This window comes from Scyliorhinus canicula, chromosome 15 (genome assembly GCF_902713615.1).
Source record: "Scyliorhinus canicula chromosome 15, sScyCan1.1, whole genome shotgun sequence".
Classification (NCBI taxonomy): domain Eukaryota; kingdom Metazoa; phylum Chordata; class Chondrichthyes; order Carcharhiniformes; family Scyliorhinidae; genus Scyliorhinus; species Scyliorhinus canicula.
The window spans coordinates 13,998,866-14,024,206 of record NC_052160.1 but is presented as its reverse complement, the minus strand read 5'-3'; the positions used below and the strand labels follow the sequence as shown (position 1 = coordinate 14,024,206).

The 25,341-nt window shown below is 47.0% G+C and overlaps 2 protein-coding genes across 3 annotated transcripts in view; one reads left to right on the top strand and one right to left on the bottom strand.

Moving 5' to 3' along the window:
• Nucleotides 1-25,341, bottom strand: part of ccdc78 (coiled-coil domain containing 78) — a 151,674-nt gene that overhangs the window by 97,191 nt on the left and 29,142 nt on the right. Inside the window, exon 2 of the mRNA XM_038820820.1 lies at nt 100-218. The gene's annotated coding sequence lies outside the window, so the exon portion shown is untranslated. The remainder of the gene's footprint in view (nt 1-99; nt 219-25,341) is intronic.
• The window catches only part of LOC119978899 (WW domain-binding protein 2-like), a 42,624-nt gene that overhangs the window by 7,511 nt on the left and 9,772 nt on the right, over nt 1-25,341 (top strand). The window contains exons 2-6 of one of the 2 annotated variants that reach the window (XM_038820825.1): nt 2,609-2,717; nt 2,813-2,951; nt 12,099-12,191; nt 14,811-14,972; nt 21,415-21,525. In XM_038820825.1, coding sequence (XP_038676753.1) covers nt 2,609-2,717; nt 2,813-2,951; nt 12,099-12,191; nt 14,811-14,972; nt 21,415-21,525 — 614 coding nt within the window. The remainder of the gene's footprint in view (nt 1-2,608; nt 2,718-2,812; nt 2,952-12,098; nt 12,192-14,810; nt 14,973-21,414; nt 21,526-25,341) is intronic. The other variant, XM_038820826.1, reaches the window with a different exon arrangement.

Genomic DNA, 25,341 nt, shown 5'->3' with positions numbered 1-25,341 from the left:
CCTCATAAACCCAGATGGTCCACAATTTGCATTCCCACGATGACATCGCCAGAATAGTTACAATGCATATCAAAACAAATGATGTCAGAACTTTGTTACCATGGTTTCAGTCATTGTTTCATCTGACTTCAGTGATGATCTCCCAACCTTCTATCACAACAGGAACATTAACTGTTACGGTTTCCAAAGACCTGTCATTTTCTGCAAACTCGCAAAACCTTGAGAAGAGAAGAGATAATGATATGGTTTTAGCTCAGACCTGCTTAATCCTGGCAGAATAATTGACTGATAATGCCTTGTTTACTCTCCTGGTGACACTGCATTATTCACTGCACGGTCTGAGATGAGGCATTGCAACTATTAATTACCTTAAATGAATTGCACAGTTAATTATATGCAAAACCCCTATTAAAAGGGTTTCCCTGGTAGCTTTTCAGTTATCAGCTAAACTGTATGGACAAGAAGGTCCCATAATTGATCCTCAATTATGCGGAGTTGAATAACCTTGACTGGGGCACCATTAAGATTGGAACAATTGATTTCAGAACTAATAAAAACATAGTGGCCATGGGCAATGTGACCAACCTGCACCATTATCCACTTCATAATGAGTTCTGACAACGCAATGACTGCCAGTAGCAATTTAGCGAAACTGCTAATGGCGACCCCATTGTCACTGGGAGCATCCAAAACAATTTTCTCATTTCCCACCCCAGATGGTTATGTAGGAATCTCTGCATATGATAAACACCAAGAATGGGGGTTGATTAGAACTGAATATTTTGCACATATAAAATTGTCGTCTGTATTTTTTTTCGTGTTTTTTATATAAATTTAGAGTATCCAATTTTTCTTTCCCAATTAAGGGGCAATTTAGCATGGCCAATCCACCTAACCTGCACATCTTGGGGTTGTGGGGGTGAAACCCACCCAGACACGGGGGAGAGTGTGCAAACTCCACACGGACAGTGACCCAGGGCCGGGATTCGAACCCGGGTCCTCAGCGCCGTAGTCCCAGTGCTAACCACTGCGCCACATGCCGCCCGTCTTCTATGTTTTTTAAAAGCAGGTAATATATCAGATTTAAATTACGAGCTCAGTGTTGTGAATCTTTGATGTGCATAATCCTAGGTTATCTTGAGAGTTCTTGGCAGATACCTGGGATTTAACCATGAAGAAAATTCTAAAATAACAGAGAATGTTTTGTTGACATTCCCCTTTCAAATTGGGGATACACTTTGAGGATTCCCTCCATGCCACTACCAATATGCTAAATGGGATAGGTTTCGAACAGATCTAGCAACTCAAAAACTGGGCATCCATGAGGCTTGTGGGCCATCAGCAGCAGTAGAATTGTATATAACCACAATCTGTAACCTCATGACCTGGCGTATCTCCCACTCAACCATTACCACCAAGCCAAGGGATCGACCCTGGTTCAATGTAATGTGCAGGAGGTCAAGCCAGGAGCAGCGCCAGGCATATCTAAATATGGTCAACCTAGTGAAGCTGCAACACAGAACGTCTTTATTGCCACAGTATGAGCAGCATGCAATAAACAGAGCTAAGTCATCCCAAACCAATGGATTGGAACACCACCACCTACAGGTTCCCCCTCCAGTTAAGCCACTCACCACCCTGACTTGGAAACATATCACCATTTCTTCGCTGTCAGTGGGTCAAAATCCTGGAACTCCTTCCCTAACAGCACTGTGGATGTACCTACACCACATGGTTTGCAGCGGTTCAAGAAGGCGACTCACCACCACCTTCTCAATTAGGGATTGGCAGTAAATGCTGGTGGATCCTGCAAAGCCCACATCATCTGAAAGAATTATTAAAAGTCTCCATGTGTTGAAGCAGGCTGAAGAGAATGTGGCTCTTGAATGAGTGATTTCTCAATGTCCTGATTACAGCCAATGCGATACGTCTGCAGCGCGACCACTGTTGCAAGGTAAGAAATGCAGCAGCTAATTTTCATGCTTGATCTTAGTTTGAACTAATGAACTAGAAGCAGGGTGGAGTTGCAGTTGGCTCTGTTCAGAATAACAGCAATAACGCAAGTTTGAATCCCATTCCAGCTGAGGCAGACTTGTGGCCGGCTGTCTCCCCCTGTCCAAGACTGAACAGTAATGGCCGACCATCACTGACAGGAAATACCAGGGGAGGGGAGGGAAGCAGCTCAGGATGAAGTGGCAGCAGAGACTGAGCCTTCAGGCAGAGTACATGCGACAGAAACTAGAACCATGGTGAATATTAGAAAACAGGAATCAAAATGGAGAGATTTGCATGAGTTTTATTTCGATTCTGTACAGGCCGGTTTAGCGCAGTCGGCTGGACAACCAGTTTGTGATGCAGAGTGAGGCCAACAGCGCAGGTGAGGTAATCCATGAAGGCCCCTCCCCTGAGGTGTGGTGACTCTCAGGTTAAATCACCACGAGTCAGCTCTCCCCATCATCTGGGATGACAGCGACTTTACTGTTCTGTAAGAGCATGTATGTTTTATTTTGTCTGCTGACATTTTTATCTTTTAATGTCTAATATTGAACCTGTTTAAACATTGATTTTGTAGCATTTTAACTTGACCAATTGCCTTCATCATTACCAGAGTGCTGCTGAGTTTTAACAACGTCCAGTTGACCTTCAAGGACATAAAGCCAACACCCGATGCCTTGAAAGGCAAGAAAATAGGAATGGTTTTCCTCACACCACACAGGGTGGGTACTCTTAAACACATTATTTGACACAATTCAAACAGTGAAATCAATTTATCTGAAGTCGCAGACTCTCAAAATGGTTGCTTATCCATCAGGTGCTATTCATACCAAAGGATCAGTCCAAAGCAATGAAATCTTTCTCGATGCCATTTGGCTTGATGGAAGGGTGTTCCATTGAACAGGGCATCTTGGTTGCCAATTACATCAAGGGTAAAATTCATGCTCAGCCAGCGGGTAAGTGACGAAGCAATTGCCCCACCTGCAGAATAAGGCATAAAGAGGGTCGAGATACGAATAAATAGTTCTTAGTGATTCAGCGAAGACGGGAACGCTTCGGTGAAATTTTGTTTGAAGGGGTTTTATCGCCAGATGAAGAGCGACTTTAGCGTAAGGTCACGTTCAATAGCTTCCACATCAATTCTTTAGTACTGTAATATAGTGGTCCACCAACAGCCACAGCAAGTTAAATCTAGGTTCAAAAGATGGGCAAAGTCAGCAGTGTTAGTAAAACCACCATTTCGTTAAGCTCTCCTATTTGTCTCTTGTAAAATGTCCTGCAATATACCATAAAACTAATATGAATTGTCATGTAAATGCAATGGACCCTGCTTTCCATGGTGAGAATAAAGTTACTAGCACTCCTTGAGAAAAATAATGTTGATAATAATAATAATTCGGTCTACCGTCAATCATTTCTTTTAACATTCTCTAAAGCCCATTTTTCCCCAAGTCTGGAATGGTGCTCCCAAATTTGGGGAAGCTCTTGTGAACACCTCCTTCTCCACTCCAGGGCAGGATACAAGAAGAATACTTGCGAAAATGATCTCTTTTTCATCATCAAACTGCAACTTTTCTCACTCTCCCCATCATAGTTTTACTTGTCTCCTATTTTATCAGTGACACAGTGGTTGATGTTGGTCCAAAATTTAACCCTAACCCTAAAAGTGCACACAATCGTCTCTTCCAACTCCTTCAACCGCGCATTGTCAAATTCCAGAATTTTTACTGTCTCCTGCTATAATGCCCTGGTATGATTCCTTAGCTTTGTCAATCTTTCCTACCATCTTCAAACCTCCCTCTTGCTTTAGCTTGTCACACAGGATGTTATTTGGTAAACTTGATAGGAAACATTTCTGTCCTGTCCTGAGTGGAGGGAGTCAAGAAGGCTGGCTGTGGATTTGGGGCAACATGCTAAAGCAGTTCGGAGCAGAGTGAGAAGAGGTTAGAGATGGGGCTGTGGTTTCAAGGTGGGGGTCAAGGGTTGGGTTTTTTTTTCAGAAAAAGGGTGATGATGACAGATATAAAAGAGGGTCAGCATTTGAAGAGAGAGAACCATTAACAATATTGGCTGACACAGTCGTGAACAATGACACCATCTGACACCATTGACTCCATCTACACATCCCGCTGCCTGGGGAAAGGGGGCAGCATAATCAAAGATCCCTCCCACCCGGCTTACTCACTCTTCCAACTTCTTCCATTGGGCAGTAGATACAAAAGTCTGAGAACACGCACAGACAGACTCAAAACAGCTTCTTCCCCGTTGTTACCAGACTCCTAAACGACCCTCTTATGGACTGACCTCATTAACACTACATCCTGTATGCTTCACTCAATGCCGGTGTTTATGTAGTTACATTGTATACCTTGTGTTGCCCTATTATGTATTTTCTTTTTCTTTTATTTTCATGTACTTAATGATCTGTTGAGCTGCTCGCAGAAAAATACTTTTCACTGTACCTCAGTACACATGACAATAAACCAATCCAATCCAATCCTAACATGGAGACCAGGAAAACCAGGAGAGGAAATTGAATGGTCAGCAGTTTAGTGGAGATAGGATTCTATACGAATCTTCAAACCCACTCTCAGCTCCACTTCTGATGCCATGTAATGTGTTCAATTAGCACAATGCTTATTGTACCCTGTCCTTATTTGGAATGATAGTAACCTGGCTGCTTCCATGGCAGACGTCACCTGACTACGGCAAACCATGTAGGAGCTTTAGTATATGATTGCATTTCAATCCAAACACACCAGTTTTCACACGTACATTGAAAACACCCAGCTCTACCTTACCCAATCTCTCACATTCTCCACTGTCGCTAAATTATCAAACTACTTATCTGAAATCCAGCACCGGATGAGCAGAAATGGTCTTCAATTAAATATTTGGAAGCCTTTGATTTTGGCCTCACTCCAAACTCTGTTCTTGAGCGAAAGATCGCTTCCTCACCCTGGCGTCAATCTACGACCAAACCAATCTGTTCACAACCTTCATGGCCTCGCCTTCAGTTACCTCCAGGACTTAAACTCTAGAATTCCCTCTCTCCATTTCTACCTCACGTTTTACCCCCTTTAGGAGACTCCTTAAACCTGCCGCTACTCTAATATCTTGTGGCTGGGTTTCATGCTTTAATTTGATAATGCCCTCGCAAAATGCCTCGGGACATTTCATGGTGTAAAAGGTGTCGTACGAAGGTAAGTTGTTGTTGTCTCCTCTTTCACGTTTTAGAGTCTTGGTTGTATTCCTGACCATCATCATGGGCCAATTAATCTTAAATAAAGACCATTTCTTACCTTTGTAAAGCTCAGCCAAAAGACAAAATTATATTTAGTTACATTACCCGCGGCACAAAAGAAAATGTACTTTGTACTGGCAAATATTTACAAGCCACATGTAAGTGGTTTGCACAGAATAGGTTATTCGTGTGTCATGGGTTATCCCAGGACTATTGAAAGGCACAGGTTGCCGAACTTGCAGAACATCAAGAGCCAGGTATTTAAAACCCTATTTGGGGGTGGGGGTCACGCGATGTAAGTGTCGGAGCGGTTACGTTCCCGTGGGGTCCAGCTCTGCTCATCTTTTGATCTTTTATTTTATCCCAGTGCACATTTCGTATTTGCTTTCTCTTGGCTGCATGGCTTGCGCTACGTCCCTGATTAGTGGCTTGCGGAGAAGAGCCAAGGTGTATAATATCCTCATTTGATCATGGCGGTCGCAGTGGGCTGGGGTGGGGCCCAGTTTGCAGAGGCTTAGCAGTTGCTGCTAATGTGCCCTCTCAGCTTGGCCGTGCTGTGTGTATCCGTGTGATGGGCGTCGTTTCTTTTTTAATGAATGTTTTTTATTGGGTTTTTGAACAAAGTATATTTACCGTTATGTACACATTCGTCCCGTCTTTCGCCTGTATTCTCCGTTCCTGTAGATGCCAAGTTTGTTATCGTTTCCCGTGCCTCCTTCCGACAATCATTCCCCTGCCTCCCCCCCCCCCCCCCCCCCCCACCTCTCTGGTTCCCCACTATTGTTCCCTGTCTCCTCACTCTTCCCCCCCCCACCCCTTCTGACCCCTTCACCCCTCCCCCCACCACCCCCACCCCCTCCCCCCCCCCCACCCACTCCTGTGGTTCGCCTTTCTTTCCTCTTAGGTTTAGCTGTTCCCACACCCCCCCTCCCCAGTCTATCCCTCCCTCTCATGCCTTGGCTACATTCTCCTGACTCTTTGCCTCGGCTACTTTCCCCTTATTCTTGGCTACCTAGCTATTCTTCTGCTTGCTCGTTGGCCACAAACAGGTCCCGGAACAATTGGGCGAATGGCTCCCACGTTCTGTGGAAGCCGTCATCTGACCCTCGGATGGCGAATTAGATTTTCTCCATTTGAAGAGATTCCGAGAGGTCGGACAGCCAGTCTGCAGCTCTGGGCGGTGCTGCTGACCGCCAACCAAACAGGATTTTACGGCGGGCGATCAGGGAGGCAAAGGCAAGGGCGTCCGCCCTCCTCCCCAGGAATAGATCTGGCTGGTCTGAAACCCCGAAGACCGCCACTTTCGGGTATGGCTCCACCCTCACCCCCACCACTTTGGACGTAGCCTCGAAGAAGGCTGTCCAGTACTCCACAAGCCTGGGGCAAGACTAGAACATGTGGGCGTGGTTAGCCGGGCCTCCTTGGCACCATTCACATCTATTCTCTATCTCCGGGAAGAACCTACTCATACGGTTTCTCGTTAAGTGGGCTCTATGTACCACTTTTAGTTGCGTCAGGCTGAGCATTGTGCACGTGGAGGTGAAGTTGACCCTATGTAGTGCTTCGCTCCAGAGTCCCCACCCTATTTCAATCCCCAGGTCCTCCTCCCATTTCCTTCTTGTTGCGTCCAGTACGGTGTCGACCCTTTCTACCAGTCGGTCATACATGTCGCTACATTTCCCTTTATCTAGGATGCTTGCGTCCAGTAACTCTTCCAGTAGTGTCTGTCGTGGCGGTTGTGGGTACGTTCTTGTCTCCTTTCATAGGAAGTTTTTGATTTGCAGGTACTGTAGCCACCGAAGTTGGCCATTCCCTGAATACAAAATGGAGGAACGCAAAGCATATAGGATAAAATGGACAATGTTTGCAGCGCCACCAGGCTGCACCTAGCAGGTGTGAATTCTGTCTGCTAAGAAAGCAGACAGCACCGAAACGAACATTCCGCATACTAATGACGCAATCTCCGGGATAGTTTGCATGTTAATGGAACGATTCCAGAGACAATGGACACAAATGGGGAAGTAACTGCAACATTGTAAAGGATACCAGACACCCAGGCACCAACAGGGTTCAAAAACAAAGAGCCTGAAAGCCCACCCAGTAGCTAAGGAACAGCCTCAGTATTGGGGGGATTCAAACATATCGATTGGGAAGAGACCCAATCAATTCCAAGCAGGTAAGGGAGTCCGCCCAAAGGGGCGCGGATCCCTGGGACCTATAAAAGATAGGTCCCACACATGGTTCAGTCTTCTCATCCAGACTCCTCCTCTCTCTTTGGGAAACCCTCCCTTGTGGACCAGCACCTCGACCAGCTTTTGCCAAAGAAAACCTTGAAGGAGAGAGAAGGAGGTTTGGGACAGCAGCCGCCAGCAAGTAAGTGTCTCACAACGATCGCTACCAGAGATAGCCACTCCTGACCCCTTTTAACCCATACCAACCTGAAGTCTGCAGAACAGAGCAGAGCAAGAGGCCTTGTTCCCTGACCCGGCAGTTCCTTCGAGATAAGTATTAGTTTATTTAGCGGTAGGAATAGTTTAATCCTTTTAGCGTGTGCATGGGTAGTTATTATAATTGTATTATAATAAACTCAGTTGTTTGAACTTACTAATTGGTGTATGGTTTTATTGCTTTGAACTTCACCTTGAAACTTGTGGCGGTATCTTAACGATACCTGGCGACTCCAGAGCTAAGTAAAGAAACAGAGCCAAATTGAGTGTTAAGCACACTCACCCAGAACGAGCAGCTTGTTTCCCCTGGCTAGCTGGAATTTCTCTGCCAGTTCGCCCAGTGTTGCGATCCTGCCGTCCGTGTATAGGTCCCTGACTGTCAGTGTCCCTCCGTCCTGTCTCCAGTGGTGTCAGTCAGTGCTGGTGTGAACCTATGGTTGTTGCAGATGGGAGCTTTGTCCGACATTTTGGTCAGGCCAAATTGCTGCCGTAGTTGGTTCCATGACTGGAGGGTGGCTATCACCACCGGGCTGCTGGACTGTTTTTTGGGTGGGGATGGGAGTGCTGCCGTGGCGAGGGCCCGGAGGGAGGTCCCCATGCAGGAGGCCTCTTCCGCCCACACCCACTCGGCTTCTAGCTCCATGATCCATCCCCTTATTCGCTCGGCCGTCGCCGTCCAGTGGTAGAATAGTAAGTTTGGGAGGGCTAGCCCCTCCCCCCCGGATTTTGTTTTTTGTAGGACCTTCTTTGGGATCCTAGCATTCTTTCCCCCGCCCCGCATACGAACGCCATGATTAGTTTGTCCAGTGCTTTGAAAAAGGCCTTGGGGATGTAGATCGGGATGGATCTGAGTAGGAAGAGGTATCTGGGCAGTACGTTCATTTTGATCGTCTGGACTCTCCCCACGAGGGACAGTGGGACTGTGTGTGACGCTCCCCATTGAAAATGTTGTCTTCGTTGAAGATCTCGGCTCTTCAGTACAGTTCGTTACAGCTCACTTTGAAGAATTGCGGAGGTCTTTTTGGAGAGGGGTGGAGCCGCATGAGAGAGTTCTGGCATTCGAGAGAGCATTGGCCCTGGTGAGGGCCCACCTTCGTGTCGTCCAGATCCTGCTGCACGGTGTGTTGTCTATCCTGGCGAGTTCGGGAGGTAGAGGCGAGAGGTGGGAGGGAGGCGAGTTCCCGATTGAGTTTGAAAATTGGCTGCCATGTATTGGTAATCTTGATTTGGAGGCTGGATGCAACAAACCCGATGGAGCACAATGAATCGGATCTTAAAGGCCAGGGGTCGAGTTAGGCCCACTGGTCACGGGTTCTATATCGTCCTATTCCCCTGCTGTGAGGTGTTGAAGGTGGCCAAGCGGGTTGAGTCGATGCTGCCAGCCTTGGCGTAGGCTGCGAATGGCCTGGGCATCGGAGAGACAGCATGGTGGAGGTGGTGGTGCCTGGAGATTTGATCGTTGGAGTCCTGGAGAAAGTGCTCGCTGATCCTGGCTTACGTTTTATCTTATTGTGCAATATGGATGGTGCCTTTATCCTAAAATTTATCCCGCAATTCTTCTATAATCCTGAATGTTGCTTCCTTGTGACTCTGTTGTTGATTACTTCTTGTTGTCCTTTCTCCTGCCAGGGAGTGGGAGATGTGAGCATGAGGGCCAGTGTTCCTGATTATCCTGTTTTAGCAAAATCATATTGAGTCGATTATGTGAAGTGCGCTCTATGCAGTTTTACTCCTTTTAGTTATTATAATCATTGTGGTTGTGGGAAGAGAGCTTTGTTTTTAATCACCCCCCCCCCCCCCCCCCCCCCCCCCCCCCCCCCCCCCGCCCACCAAGTCTTGTTTATAAGGAAGATGAGTGGAGCCGGAGTGGGGGAAGGATGGATGGTTTGGGTTCGTAGGGTTAGTTCAGTCCTCACTGAGATTGAGAATGCCCCCCCACCCCCCCACCTCCAGTTAGAGCTAAAACCACGTTGGGATTTATTTTGAATTTACCTTTTATCAGAAACTGTGCCTTTATCCTTCGATGGCTGATGTACCATCAATTGGACTCGAGTCGTGAAGAAGTTCCATATATCAGGCTTTAATCAACTAGTTGTGTGCCCGGCAGTCGACTTACAGAGAAAGGCCGACTGGCGGGTTCTACGGGTTCTTATACCCCGCCTCGTAGGCGGGACTACTTGCCTCTCGGCCAATGGGTGAGCAGTCACATGACTAGTCTCAACCAATCAGCAGAGAGGCACATGACCGACCTGAGCCAATGGGCAGCGAGTGCTCTGCATCAATGGCAGGTAGGTACCGTAAACCTCCTAGTTATACCACCACAATGGCCTGGGCAGATTTTTTATCCTTCGAAGGACTGGATTCCATCTGACTCTTCCTTGAGATTGAGCCTTCTTTTCATTGGGTCTCTCTCTGGGGTCCTCTTTTGGAACCAGAAGATTTAATAATGGCGCACGCTGAGTGAGATTGGTTAATTGTGGTTGGGTTGTTGAGGAGAGGCATTGTTCCTGCTGTTCTTTCGCTGATGACGGTCATTCTGAGTCAGTTCGGGTGTCTCTCCCTTGGAGGTTCTCTTTCTTTTTCTCTTCATCCAGATGAGCTGAGTACTTTTTCTGATCCTGGCCTGGTCCAGTGGTCCAGCGGCCGTACCCCTGGCTGTACCAGGAGGAGGGGCTCGACACTCCCAGGATGCCCTATTGTTGGGATTCTTGACACTTCTTCTTCCCGAGTTGGGTGGGGCTGGAGTGATTGCCCTCTTCCTCTTGCTGCATTGCCCCAAATGGGGTGGAAATGGATTGGGTTCGGCTGGGGTGCAGGTTTTGGGGTCTGCTGGAGGACCGAGGGGTATAGCTCCTGTGTGTTTGGAGGTGCTGGGCTGGGCTGGGCCTGGTCCGGTGCTGTAGCTGGTATCTTGATGCCCGTAGTCCTATGCTCGGTGGATATCCTGTTGCCCCCCTGGGGGGTGGGACGTTTTTATTTGGTCAACTGAGTGATCTGTTCTCTTCCTCATTGGTGGCTGCTTAGCGTGCACCAGGAAAATGCGGAGCCCGGATTGAGTCCTGATCCCTTGTTACCCTGTGGGTTAGTTTTGGTAGGTCTCACCTTTCCTTCCTTTTTCTTTATCTCCCTTTCTTGGGAAGCTCTGAAGGTTTGATCATAATCTGAACATGTTGCTGCCGGTCCTCTGCAGAATGATGTTGGTTCTGCACTGGGACTTAGTTTGGGGATAAGTTGCATTGTGTGGTATGTGTGTAACTCCCCTTAGATCTGGGGTTTTCGTGGGTTTTATTTGCTTTGTCAGGGTGGGTGTGAAGAATCTGTGCGTGGTTCCTGTGGTGATATGCATCACTATAAATACACAAGGGGTTAATGTAAATACACTACGACTATGTAAACACTAGAGGGCGCACCAGAGATGCCATGACATGTAGACATACAGCTAATGAACACATAGAATAGGACACAACCAATGGGCAGTCAAGACACTCAGAGGTGACACTACCACAAGGGGGCATTACACAACCCATATATAAGGACAGGACACACATGCTCTGTCTCTTTCCACAGGCGACACTTAAAGAGTAGGACAGGGGCAGATCAGAAGCATCACACCCACCACGTGGCTTAGAGCACTGGTTAGTTAGACTGAGTTACTATAGCAAGATTAGCAGGACAGTCGAACTCATAGAAAACTAATGGTGCTAATGGTTCAATAAATCACATTGAATTTACTTCAAAGTCTGGAGTATTTTTTGGTCAAAGCTGCATCGAATTGCAGCCTGTGTTAACCTAGAGTACATAATACAACAGCTCCTACATGGGTGCTGATGGGTCTGTTGTCCGAGGAGGGAAGGCTGTTGTGAGTCGTTTGTGCCTTTGGTGCTCCTGGATTTGAGGGAGATGTATGTTGATGCGCACCCGAACATGGGGCAGAAAATTTATCCTGATTTCTCGTAGTAATTGTGGACTGACGCAGCACGGGAGGGTGTGATCATTTTACTAAGTTCTTTGTGACCTCCATCTGTTTCTCACTCGGTCTCTGGTGGGGCGCTATAGGTATCCAGTTATGTCTAATGATCGTATTGAGCCACTTGTGATGTTCTCCTGTCTCTCTCTCTCTATTCACGCATGCTGAGCTGTTTTTCTGTTCCTTGCTTATGGCGATGTGTTATCTTGTAATTTTTTTTGCTTTATTCCTAAAATGTAAAAACCTTCATAAATATACTTTTAAAAAATGTATTTTCCTATAACTACCCAGCTTTTGTTTTAATTGCAAACTGGTTTAGCAAGGTCTGAAAGCATTATCACCTCGGATAAGGAGCACCCAGCAGAGATTTAGTTACTTGAGAGGATGTGTGTACAGGACGAGCCACTTGCATCGGTCACAACTCTTGTCTTTCTGAACCCACCAGGTGGCTGGGAAGGAACAGCGACTTTCAAATTGGCTTTCTTTTCTGGAGGAGCAATCGACTTTGGAAAGGCGATGATAAACGTAGCCACTCATGGTAGGCAATGGAGGAGTGAATGAGGGCCTTACAGGGTCCAAGTCCACAGAATTATACACACTCAAGGTTATTTGTGTTTGATCACCCCTTTCATTGGGTTGCAATGTTGGCATTGCTGGTAATGGCTGCACGGTTGACGTTCTGTGTGCCCTGTGCTTCTTTACACACTGCGCCTTTTCTCAAATGTCCCCCAGTCTCACCCAGCAGCTCTACACAGGGTGCGGTGGAAATCCCCAACAGCAGAAAGGACCCGATGAAAAGAACGATCGGCAAATAAATAAATGTAAGAGTAACCCTCTTTGAGCTTTAACTTTTTGGATATTCTGCTTCCATTTCTATTGCTACAAAGGAGTTATCACATCTGAGATTTTAAACCTGAGCAAATTGAGAGTACGTTTGATGGAAAGGAAAAGAAGAGGATGGAATACACTTGTAATTATCTCAGAGTTTATTAACTCTCCTCCTGTTTTCTGCCCAAAGGCAGGTTAGATGCAGAGGTAGGGCAAGGAGACTTCACACCAGCCGCAACAGGGATCCAACACCCATGCTGTTGGCAGCAACCTGATCCACGGCAGGCAGCAGGTTCCCAAAGGGCTCTGAATTGCCTTGGCAACATACCCTTCTACAGGCATGTTGTAGTCTGGATCTATGGATAGAGGTGGTAGAGGCCCCAATGTTCTTTCCATCACCTGGCTGACCAGTCTTCTCTCCCATTGTTGCTCTCTGACACTGGAGTGTGTTGGAAGGATTTACAATTTGATACTCAACTTGTTTGGCCATATTATGAATACACCTTCTTCGGTGATCACATCCTGAAGTGGGACTTGAACCCAAAGCTTCCAGTTCCAAGGCCGCTGCCCCCAAGTGTTCCTGCATTAAATATGGTTAGCACTTCTGCCTCACAGCGCCAGGGACTGGGTTCAATTCAGGCCTTGGTAACTGTGCAGAGTCTGCACGTTCTCCCAGTGTGCTCCAGTTTCCTCCCACGGTCCAAAGATGTGTAGGTTAGGTGGGGTTACGGGGGTGGGGGGTGGGGGGTGGGGGGGATGAGGGCCTACTTAGGGAGCTCTTTCAGAGGGTTGGTGCAGACTTGCTGGGCCAAATGGCCTTCTTCTGCACTGTAGGAATTCTACGGATAAATAGTGTGAAGCAGAAACTAATAAAGAAATTTCCCAGTAACAAACGGAAAGAACCAAAGGACAAGATTCCACATTTTAAGATTTTTATTGAACCAACAAACCAAAATCAATATAAATTAAACATTATTTAACTAGACAGCTAATAAACCAAATGATAGAAAAGGTACATCCACATCATCTACAACTGAAATGTTCTTTATGGCATGTTTTAAACTTTACACCACACTTCCCGCAGACACATAGCCATGAAGATTAATTTCCAAACTCCTCCTAGCAAGTCCTTTCTCCCTGTCACATGACGGCAGGTCTTCCAGTGTCCTTCGAACGTTGTTCCACTCCGTTTCTTGAGTACCCTCTAACCAGCTACCAGCAACAAGGCCCACTCCAGAAACTCTTTGATCCTTAAGTCACCACAAGATCCAACTCTTCAAACAGAGAACCAACTCCCACCAGCATCCTGCTTGGCGGCTAACACAAAGAGGAAATCTTATTCTGTTTTTCACAACAGCAACTGTTTCTGCCTCCCTCACTAAGCCAGTGCATCTCTGTATCCAGAAAACAAGCTTCCCCCTTTTGTGTCAAGGTGTGAAAGCAGACATCTGGAGCTGGATTCTCCGCCGCTGGGATGCTCTGTTTTGCCGGCAGCTCAGGGGTTTCCTGACGTGGGGCTGCCCCACAATGGGAAACCCCCATTGACCGGCCGGCGTAACGGGAATCCGGCCTCGGATGTTCTAGAGGATTCAGCTACAGATCACATAGGTCTATCTCCGAAGAGAAACTTGGTGATCACACCATCCCCCATTCAGAACATTCTGTTTTACCTTAAGTTAAAAGAGACACTTTAAACATCACAGCCTGGGAAAAGTCCCACATCTGTGACAAATGCGTCCGAATGGAAAGCTGCCATTTCCTCCGTTTCAAGCAGGCATTCAATAATGCTCCGCCAACCCCTGGCATTGTCCGGTGAACAGAAGGCCTGAGTCTCTGAATAGTGGGTGATATCCAGTGGTGTTTTGTGTGCCCGATTGGAGTAGAGCAGCGACTAATCACCCCCCCCCCCCCCCCCCCAATCACATCCAGCAGCTCCCATTCCCAGGGAGTTGCACGTCAGGCAAGTAGTCCAGAAGCAACCCAGGCGGAGCACAATCATCGGGAAGGGAAGAAATGGGTTCCCCGTGTACTACCTTCAACAAGGAGGAGAACAAGGTGAAGAGGAACACCTTCCAAAACCCAATATTTACTGGCATTCTGCTTTGGAAAACGCAGCTTCTTGTTAAAAGGTTCTGCTACATATATAATTAGAATGTCCAACAGTGCATGTAATTTTACCTCAAATGTAACTGGAAATTGCTGCCTGATGAAGGAAAAGTAAATGCCTCCCATAGGGCAATAGGATTGATCACAAGTTGTATTACAGGGGATTTTATAACATGTGGTACTTAGCCATCCTACTAATTACACTTTTAACATTTCCTTCCAGCATTAAGAAGTGGATCAGCTTACAATCCTGTGGTATATGTCTATCAATCAGGTAGCTTCATGCCAGCAAGACGCAATAATTATTATAGATCGGCTGATCCCGTTGTATATCAGGGTCAACAACAACAATTTGCTTATGTTCCTGGACAACCACCACCCGCAGGTAATATTAATCCTTTTAGCACACCCTTCCGTCATCATACTATAGAATAATAACACTTAGATTGCCGCTTCTCAGTCTTCTTCACAGAGTGATGTATGGCAAGCCTGTAACAGCGCAAACATTTACCACAAAACACTGCACTTTTCTTTTACTAACTACTGTACATTTTGAGGGGTCGGTTTCTCAAAACAAAATTCCCATTTTTCTGGCCTCCTCGCTCATGTCGGGCAGGAGCTTGCCATTAAAATGACCACCGCCAGTCTTGCTCTGTGCAAAGAAGAGATTCCTGCACAGACCTCAAGAAACAGATGCAATGACAGAGTCAATCCACCAGTGCCACATGTAAGCCGCAGAATGCCAACTTACAGAAAATTGAGCTATTTCCTGACTTGGCAATCCCAGCCCCGTCATGTTGGATGGATTGGATTGGATTTGTTTATTGTCACGTGTACCGAGGTACAGTGAAAAGTATTTTTCTGCAAGCAGCTCAACAGATCATTCAGTACATGGGAAGAAAAGGGAATTAAACAGAATTCAAGAAAATACATGAGAATATATAATAGGGAAACACAATATATACAATGTAACTACATAAGCATTGGCATCGAATGAAGCAGACATGGGTGTAGTGTTAATGAGGTCAGTCCATAAGAGGGTCATTTAGGAGCCTGGTAACAGCGGGGAAGAAGCTGTGTTTGAGTCTGTTCGTGCGTGTTCTCAGACTTCTGAATCTCCTGCCCGATGGAAGAAGTTGGAAAAATGAGCATGCCGGGTGGGAGGGATCCTTGATTATGCTGCCCGCTTTCCCCCGGCAGCGGGAGGTGTAGATGGAATCAATGGATGGGAGGCAAGTTCGTGTGATGGACTGGGCGGTATTCACGACTCTCTGAAGTTCCTTGCGGTCCTGGGCCGAGCAGTTGCCATACCAGGCTGTGATGCAGCCCGATAGGATGCTCTCTATAGTGCATCTGTAAAAGTTGGTGAGGGTTAATGTGGACATACCGAATTTCCTTAGTTTCCTGAGGAAGTATAGGCGCTGTTGTGCTTTCTTGGTGATAGCGTCGACGTGAGTGGACCAGGATACATGTCCTCTCGCTCCCACAGTATTTTAGGCTCTCTGAGACATCAGCGGTAATGGTTGGGGTCTGCCGCATCCCTAGGCAGGCTCAAGGCATCGACGAAGGTCTGTGGGTGTCAAGGCAAGCGAGGTGGAAGGCCCATCTCTGATTACTGGCACCGACCCAGTTCAATTCAGAGTTGTTAGGCCATCTAGCCCTCACATCTCACCCCCAACTGCCTACTGCCCTCCATCTGACCATCGGTTCAAACTGCTTCTCTGGATACAGTTGCCAGATGGCCTCAATATTAATTCTTATCTGACCTCCAAGAATGATTAATGGGCTCAGCTCAGAGAAAGTGTGTTTCCACAGATTGAATGAGATTTTGTTTGATTGACATCTTCAGTACCTTGTGACACGTTCTTTGATGTGGTTTTTTTAAATGGCTTTTTATTTGGACAAGATTAAGAGTTGCGAAATGGACTAAAGCCTTTGTCATTGTCACTATGAATGGCTGTGGTTGATTGGCAATTCTATGGGGTTGCAAAATGAACAGTGGTTTCTAAAAAAAGAGATATTAAAAGCTTCTTTTTTATTGTGACAGTTTCAGTAGCATCTCGAAGGCATGTCAAAGTTGCCAATGGCTCACTGGTCTTGTACATATGAATATTGAACATAGAACATAGAACATAGAACATAGAACATAGAACATAGAACATAGAACGATACAGCGCAGTACAGGCCCTTCGGCCCTCGATGTTGCACCGACATGGAAAAAAACTAAAGGCCATCTAACCTACACTATGCCCTTATCATCCATATACTTATCCAATAAACTTTTAAATGCCCTCAATGTTGGCGAGTTCACTACTGTTGCAGATAGGGCATTCCACGGCCTCACCACTCTTTGCGTAAAAAACCCACCTCTGACCTCTGTCCTATAGATATTACCCCTCAATTTAAGGCTATGTCCCCTCGTGCTAGCCACCTCCATCCGCGGGAGAAGGCTCTCGCTGTCCACCCTATCTAACCCTCTGATCATTTTGTATGCCTCTATTAAGTCACCTCTTAACCTTCTTCTCTCTAACAAAAACAACCTCAAGTCCATCAGCCTTTCCTCATAAGATTTTCCCTCCATACCAGGCAACATCCTGGTAAATCTCCTCTGCACCCGTTCCAAAGCTTCCACGTCCTTCCTATAATGAGGCGACCAGAACTGTGCACAATACTCCAAATGCGGCCGTACTAGAGTTTTGTACAACTGCAACATGACCTCATGGCTCCGGAACTCAATCCCTCTACCAATAAAGGCCAACACACCATAGGCCTTCTTCACAACCCTATCAACCTGGGTGGCAACTTTCAGGGATCTATGTACATGGACACCGAGATCCCTCTGCTCATCCACACTACCAAGAATTTTACCATTAGCCAAATATTCCGCATTCCTGTTATTCTTTCCAAAGTGAATCACCTCACACTTCTCCACATTAAACTCCATTTGCCACCTCTCAGCCCAGCTCTGCAGCTTATCTATGTCCCTCTGTAACCTGCAACATCCTTCCGCACTGTCTACAACTCCACCGACTTTAGTGTCGTCTGCAAATTTACTCCCCCATCCTTCTGCGCCCTCCTCTAGGTCATTTATAAAAATGACAAACAGCAACGGCCCCAGAACAGATCCTTGTGGTACGCCACTCGTAACTGAACTCCATTCTGAACATTTCCCATCAACTACCACTCTCTGTCTTCTTTCAACTAGCCAATTTCTGATCCACATCTCTAAATCACCCTCAATCCCCAGCCTCCGTATTTTCTGCAATAGCCGACCGTGGGGAACCTTATCAAACGCTTTACTGAAATCCATATACACCACATCAACTGCTCTACCCTCGTCTACCTGTTCAGTCACCTTCTCAAAGAACTCGATAAGGTTTGTGAGGCATGACCTACCCTTCACAAAACCATGCTGACTATCCCTAATCATATTATTCCTATCTAGATGATTATAAATCGTATCTTTTATAATCCTCTCCAAGACTTTACCCACCACAGACGTTAGGCTCACCGGCCTATAGTTACCGGGGTTATCTCTACTCCCCTTCTTGAACAAAGGGACCACATTTGCTATCCTCCAGTCCTCTGGCACTATTCCTGTAGCCAATGATGACCTAAAAATCAAAGCCAAAGGCTCAGCAATCTCTTCCCTGGCTTCCCAGAGAATCCTAGGATAAATCCCATCAGGCCCCGGGGACTTATCTATTTTCACCTTGTCCAGAATTGCCAACACTTCTTCCCTACGCACCTCAATGCCATCTATTCTAATAGCCTGGGTCTCAGCATTCTCCTCCACAATATTATCTTTTTCCTGAGTGAATACTGATGAAAAGTATTCATTTAGTATCTCGCTTATCTCCTCAGCCTCCACACACAACTTCCCACCACTGTCCTTGACTGGCCCTACTCTTACCCTAGTCATTATTTTATTCCTGACATACCTATAGAAAGCTTTTGGGTTTTCCTTGATCCTACCTGCCAAAGACTTCTCATGTCCCCTCCTTGCTCGTCTTAGCTCTCTCTTTAGATCCTTCCTCGCTTCCTTGTAACTATCAAGCGCCCCAACTGAAACTTCACGCCTCATCTTCACATAGGCCTCCTTCTTCCTCTTAACAAGAGATTCCACTTCTTTGGTAAACCACGGTTCCCTCGCTCGACCCCTTCCTCCCTGCCTGACTGGTACGTACTTATCAAGAACATGCAATAGCTGTTCCTTGAACAAGCTCCACATATCCAGTGTGCCCAACCCTTGCAGCCTACTTCTCCAACCTACACATCCTAAGTCATGTCTAATGGCATCATAATTGCCCTTCCCCCAGCTATAACTCTTGCCCTGCGGGGTATACTTATCCCTTTCCATCACTAACGTAAAGGTCACCGAATTGTGGTCACTGTTTCCAAAGTGCTCACCTACCTCCAGACCTAACACCTGGCCTGGTTCATTACCCAAAACCAAATCCAATGTGGCCTCACCTCTTGTTGGCCTGTCAACATATTGTGTCAGGAAACCCTCCTGCACACATTGTACAAAGAACGACCCATCTAATGTACTCGAACTATATCTTTTCCAGTCCAGATTTGGAAAGTTAAAGTCTCCCATAACAACTACCCTGTTACTTTCGCTCTTTTCCAGAATCATCTTCGCCATCCTTTCCTCTACATCCCTAGAACTATTAGGTGGCCTATAGAAAACTCCCAACAGGGTGACCTCTCCTTTCCTGTTTCTAACCTCAGCCCATACTACCTCGGAAGAAGAGTCCCCATCTAGCATCCTTTCCGTCGCCGTAATACTGTCCTTGACTAGCAGCGCCACACCTCCCCCTCTTTTGCCACCTTCTCTGAGCTTACTAAAATACCTAAACCCCGGAACCTGCAACAACCATTCCTGTCCCTGCTCTATCCATGTCTCTGAAATGGCCACAACATCGAAGTCCCAGGTACCAACCCATGCTGCCAGTTCCCCTACCTTATTTCGTATACTCCTGGCATTGAAGTAGACACACTTCAAACCACCTACCTGAACACTGGCCTAGAACATACAGTGCAGAAGGAGGCCATTCGGCCCATCAAGTCTGCACCGACCCACTTAAGCCCTCACTTCTACCCTATCCCCGTAACCCAATAACCGCTCCCAACCGTTTTGGTCACTAAGGGCAATTTATCATGGCCAATCCACCTAACCTGCACATCTTCGGACTGTGGGAAGAAACCGGAGCACCCAGAGGAAACCCACGCAGACACGGGGAGAACGTGCAGACTCCGCACAGTGACCCAGCGGGGAATTGAACCTGGGACCCTGGCGCTGTAAAGCCACAGTGCTCTCCACTTGTGCTACTGTGCTGCCATAGTGGATACTGGGAGAGTGAACAAAGAACAAAGTAAAATACAGCACAGGAACAGGCCCTTCGGCCCGCCAAGCCTGTGCTGACCATGCTGCCCTAGCTAAAAGAAAAACGTTACTCGGTCCGTATCCCTCCATTAAGGAAAAAGCAGACACGAAGAGAAGGTGCAAACACCACACACAGTCACCCAAGAAGGAATTGACCCGGGTCGCTGGCGGTGTGAGGCAGCAGTACTAACCACTGTGCCACCCAATGATCCCATTGAAGTGTACAATGCCTTACAGGGCTCAATGGGGTAGATAGAACATAGAACATAGAACATTACAGCGCAGTACAGGCCCTTCGGCCCTCGATGTTGCACCGACCTGTGAAACCACTCTAAAGCCCATCTACACTATTCTCTTATCGTCCATATGCCTATCCAATGACCATTTGAATGCCCTTAGTGTTGGCGAGTCCACTACTGTTGCAGGCAGGGCATTCCACACCCTTACTACTCTCTGAGTAAAGAACCTACCTCTGACATCTGTCCTATATCTATCTCCCCTCAATTTAAAGCTATGTCCCTTTGTGCTGGACATCACCATCCGAGGAAAAAGGCTCTCACTGTCCACCCTATCTAATCCTCTGATCATCTTGTATGCCTCAATTAAGTCACCTCTTAACCTTCTTCTCTCTAACGAAAACAGCCTCAAGTCCCTCAGCCTTCCCTCATAAGATCTTCCCTCCATACCAGGCAACATTCTGGTAAATCTCCTCTGCACCCTTTCCAATGCTTCCACATCCTTCCTATAATGCGGCCACCAGAACTGCACGCAATTCTCCAAATGTAGGAGGAATGACTCCACTGGTTGAGACGATCTAGAACCAGGAGGCACAGTCTCAGAATAAGATGTAGGTAATTCAGAATTTCAGAGAGAATGGTGACTCTTTGGAATTCTCTACACTAGAGGGATGTGGAGCCTTAATCATTGAGTATGTCGTGACTATGCTATACTGTACGATCATGTGTTGTGGTTTACTTTTCTTTTGTTAATAAATGTTTTAATTTAATTTGAAAATCCCGGAAGCGTTACTGGAACTTGTAGCTTTTGAATTCAGTAGACTTTTCTTCCCAATGTCAGAATATAAAATAAAAAAGTTATGGTATGTGGGTCAAGTTGCCCTTTGAGATTTGATTCTTGCAGCTGGATCGTAACAGTGTTCAAAGCAGAGGTGGATAATTTCAAGATACCAATGACATCAAGGGATGTGGGGATAGTGCAGGAAGGTGGCACTGAAGTAGAAGCTTGGTCAGAATTAGACACAATATGCCAGCTGGGACTGAGCTAGTTTTTTAAAATATAAGTTTAGTATAACTTCCTGTTATTGTACTCTATGCCTCTATTTATAAAGCCCAGGATATCATATCAATTATTATCTGTTTTTATTGCCTGCCCTGCCACATTCAAAGATTTATAGTAATTGAAATAACTTTTCCCCCAGGTGGTTACTATGCACCAGTTCCTCCTACGTATGCTCCTCATGGACCTCCACCTGCATCACAATTTAGTTCCATGCAACCCCCATCAAATGTCCCCCAAGCTGGAACGTCAGGTAAGAAAACCCCTCGAGTGTTAGTTTATGATAGGCTTCAGGATATGCTCATTCCTCTCAAAACATAAAACCAGCCAAATGAACCCCCCCAAGGTGTGGTAATACTGACCACATGTTCCTTCATTTATTCATAACAGGCAGAGTTCAGACTGTACTTGCTCGGCCCACTCTTGCAAAATCCAGAACCAAACGGCGACTGTTAGATGTGATTCTGCAATGTGACAGCACTTTCTGAACAATCCTGAGTGCATGAATAGCTACACTAACAGTCAATTCACGATAGCCAGCTGACCCCATAACTTAACTAATTCAGTACGAGTCATCATGAATGGTGCTGAACGCTGTGCAGTCATCAGCGAACATCCCCACTTCTGACCCTATGACAGAGGGCAGATTATTGATGAAACACCTGAGGCTGGTTGTCCCTCGAAAATTACTCTGAGGAACTCCTGCAACAATATGTTGAGATTGAGATGATTGGTCTTCAACCAACCACAACCTTCTTCCTTTGTGACATGTAATTGTGTGGATGATGAGCACTTGGTTTGTTTCTGAACTTGCTTAATATCCACCGATGTAAGGGAATTTAATCAAACTGGGGCAAAACAGGTGTTAGCATCTCAACCGCCCATCTTGCATCCTACCTGATTATCCGGTTAGGTGTATTAAGGGGGCTGACCTGCTATTGCCCTTTTGTGGCCCCAGCAAAATTGAATGCTGGCAGCAATCTTTGAATTGTGATCAGAAGTAGGAATTCTGACTAATTACCCTCCCACCCAGCCAGGCCACAGCTTCCAATGGGGAACTGTAGCATCCCCACCTTTGTCTTGGCTGAGATCACCTAAATTTGGGCACAGCAAGCTCCCACAGATAACAATAAAATAATGGCCGGTGAATCGGTTTTTAGGTGATAACTGAGCGATAAACGTTGGCCAAGAGGAAAGGTACTCTGCTCTGTTTTTGAATGGGTCCATGGGATATTTTACAGCCACAGGAGGGGCAGTTTGGGACTTGGCTTCATGTCTTGCTCAAAAGACAGGGCGGTCTTGTAGCGCGATGGGTAGCTTCACCGCACCTCTGACCCAGAGGCTCTGGGTCAGAGTCCCGCCCCGGGGACCTGATGGCCAAGGAAGGTGCAATGTCACCGAACAGATTGATTCTTAACCTGCAAAATCCTTCCAAGGCGCCAATGGCAGGGTGAGAGAGATACCTGGTCAGCCTCTACGATCCGCTTCCACAGCTCCAGACTGCAACTTGCATTTTAAAAATGACTCCCCGTAACTTACGTCATCAACCCCAATCCCGCCAAAGACAGTACAGGACTCCCTCAGTCTGCACTGGATTAACAGCAGGGATTAAATGCCCAAATTCCTGGAATAGGAACTGAACCCACAACCTTCTATCTCAGAGAACAGTTTGCATTTATATAACGCATTTAACAGAGTCAAATGTCCCAAGGTGCTTTGCAGGTGCATATGGGGCCATTAAGGCAGATGGTTAAATGCTTGGTCAGATAGGTGAATCTTAAAGAATGAAAGAGAAGAATAGAGAGGGGGGCAATTGAAGAGCTCAGGGCCTTAGCAGTTGAATGCGGTGCCACCGATGAGGAAGTGATTCATATTGGGGATGTCCCGAAAAGGAAGGGACAGATCTACCATTCCTGCTACTGGACGAGAGCCAGTGGATTAGCCATATCGAAAAGCAAGAGGATGGTGTCTACTGCGACAAGGATGGTTACGGACCCAGGGGGATGGTACGTCATGGTCAGTGGTGTCCTGGACACTCCCGTCACGGAATTTGTAAAGAAAATCATGGTGGAATTCCCCGACATAGACAGATCATCGAAGGGAGGCTTTAACTGTGTACAGGATCCACTGACGGACAGGTCGACACACCAGAATGGGGAAAACATCAGGCATGGCCAGAGAACTGGGAACGTTTATGGGGTAGATGGGAGCAGTGGACCCATGGCGGTTCATGCACCCAAGTGAGAAGGATTTCTCGTTTTTCTCACAGTACACAGGGTCTATTGCCACATCGGCTTCTTTGAAGTGGGGAAATCGGTGCTTCCAGAGATAGTCCGGAATACTCCGCGATTGGAATCTCTGACCACGCTCCACATTACATGGATGTGAGGTTGGAGACGGGCCATGCACAAAACCCCACATGGAAGTTGACATGATCCTTTTGGCTGACCAAGTCTTCCGCCAGAAAACATCACAGGCCATAGGCGAGTACATTAACAACACCTGGAACGGGGAAGTCTCAGCTTCCACCTTCTGGGAGGCACTGGGGACTGTGATTAGAGGAGAAATTATCGCCTATAAGGCATGCAGAGATGGGAAGGGAGGCAGCAACTGATCAATTCCGTTCTGCAGGTTGACAGGAGATACTCCGAGGCCCCAAGCGTAGAGTTTCTGGCAAAGAGGAAAAAGTTAAAAATGGACTTTAACCTGCTGTCCACCAGGAAAGCAGTGTACCACCTCCGTCAGACATGGGGGACCTTTGACGAACACAGAGACATGGCTAGCTGCCTGCTGGCTCACCAACAGCCACGAGGGAGATAGCTCAGTGAAGGAGAGCACAGGCAGACTGGGAGCCGAACCAAAAAATGGTCAACAAAGCATGGCCGACGGGGACGAAACAATTCCTCGACGGACTGGATATGCCAGTCATGGGGGGACAACAGACAGAGGGGGCTGGAAGCACCACTAGGACTAGGAGAGGTCATGGAGAGCATCAGCTCCATGCAGGCGGGAAAGGAACCAGGACCCGACGGGTTCCCGGCGAACTTCCAGAAAAAATTTGCAACGACACCGTGGGAGTTGTTCATAGACTCGTTAGCGAGGGGCACTTTGCCTCCAACGCAAACACAGGCCACCATATTGCTGAAACCCAAAACGGACAAAGACCCAACAGAATACTGATCATACAGCCCCATTTCGTTGCTTGTCGATGCAAAAATATTCGCAAAAGTCCTGGCTAAGTGGCTGGGGAACCACGTACCAGAGGTGATTGCAGAGGACCAGACAGGCTTTGTTATGGGTAGACAGCTAACTGTGAACATCAGACGACTGCTGAATGTGATATTGGCCACATCTGGGGAGAGAACAGCTGAGGTGATCGTCTCCCTGGACGGAGAAAAGACCTTGGACAGAGTCGAGAGGAAGGACCTCAGTGAGATACTAGAGCAGTTTGGGCTCTGGACAGGGTTCACCTCATGGGTGAAACTCCTGTGCAACACTCCCAAGGCGAGCATTCGGACCAACACCACCAGCTCTGAATATTTACAACTGCACAGAGGCAGAAGTCAGGGATGGCCACGGTCCCCGCCCTTATTGGCTCTGGCAATCGAGCCGCTGGCGATCATCCTCAGAGCGGCGAGAAGCTGGAAGGGAATCTGAAGAGCAGACAGAGAGCACAGAGTCTTGCTCCAAGCGAATGGCCTGCGTGTCTACATCTCGGATGTGCAAAGCAGCATGGAAGGAATCACGAAGCTCCTGACAGAGTTTGGAGCCTTTACAGCTACAAACTCAACCAGAGCAATAGTGAAGTCTTCCCTGTGATCATGAGAGGGGTAGGACAGAGCTGGTGGGACTACCATTCAAACCAGCCCAAAACAAATTCCGCTACCTGGGGATCCAGATAGCCCATGACTGGACACAGATCCACAAATGGAACCTGACCAGTCTGGCGGAGGAAGTAAAAAAGGACCCACAGAGATGGGATACACTCCAACTCTCCCTGGCAGGAGGTTACAGACGATCAAGATGAACGTACTGCCCAGGTAACTCTTCCTGTTCAAGTCCATACCGA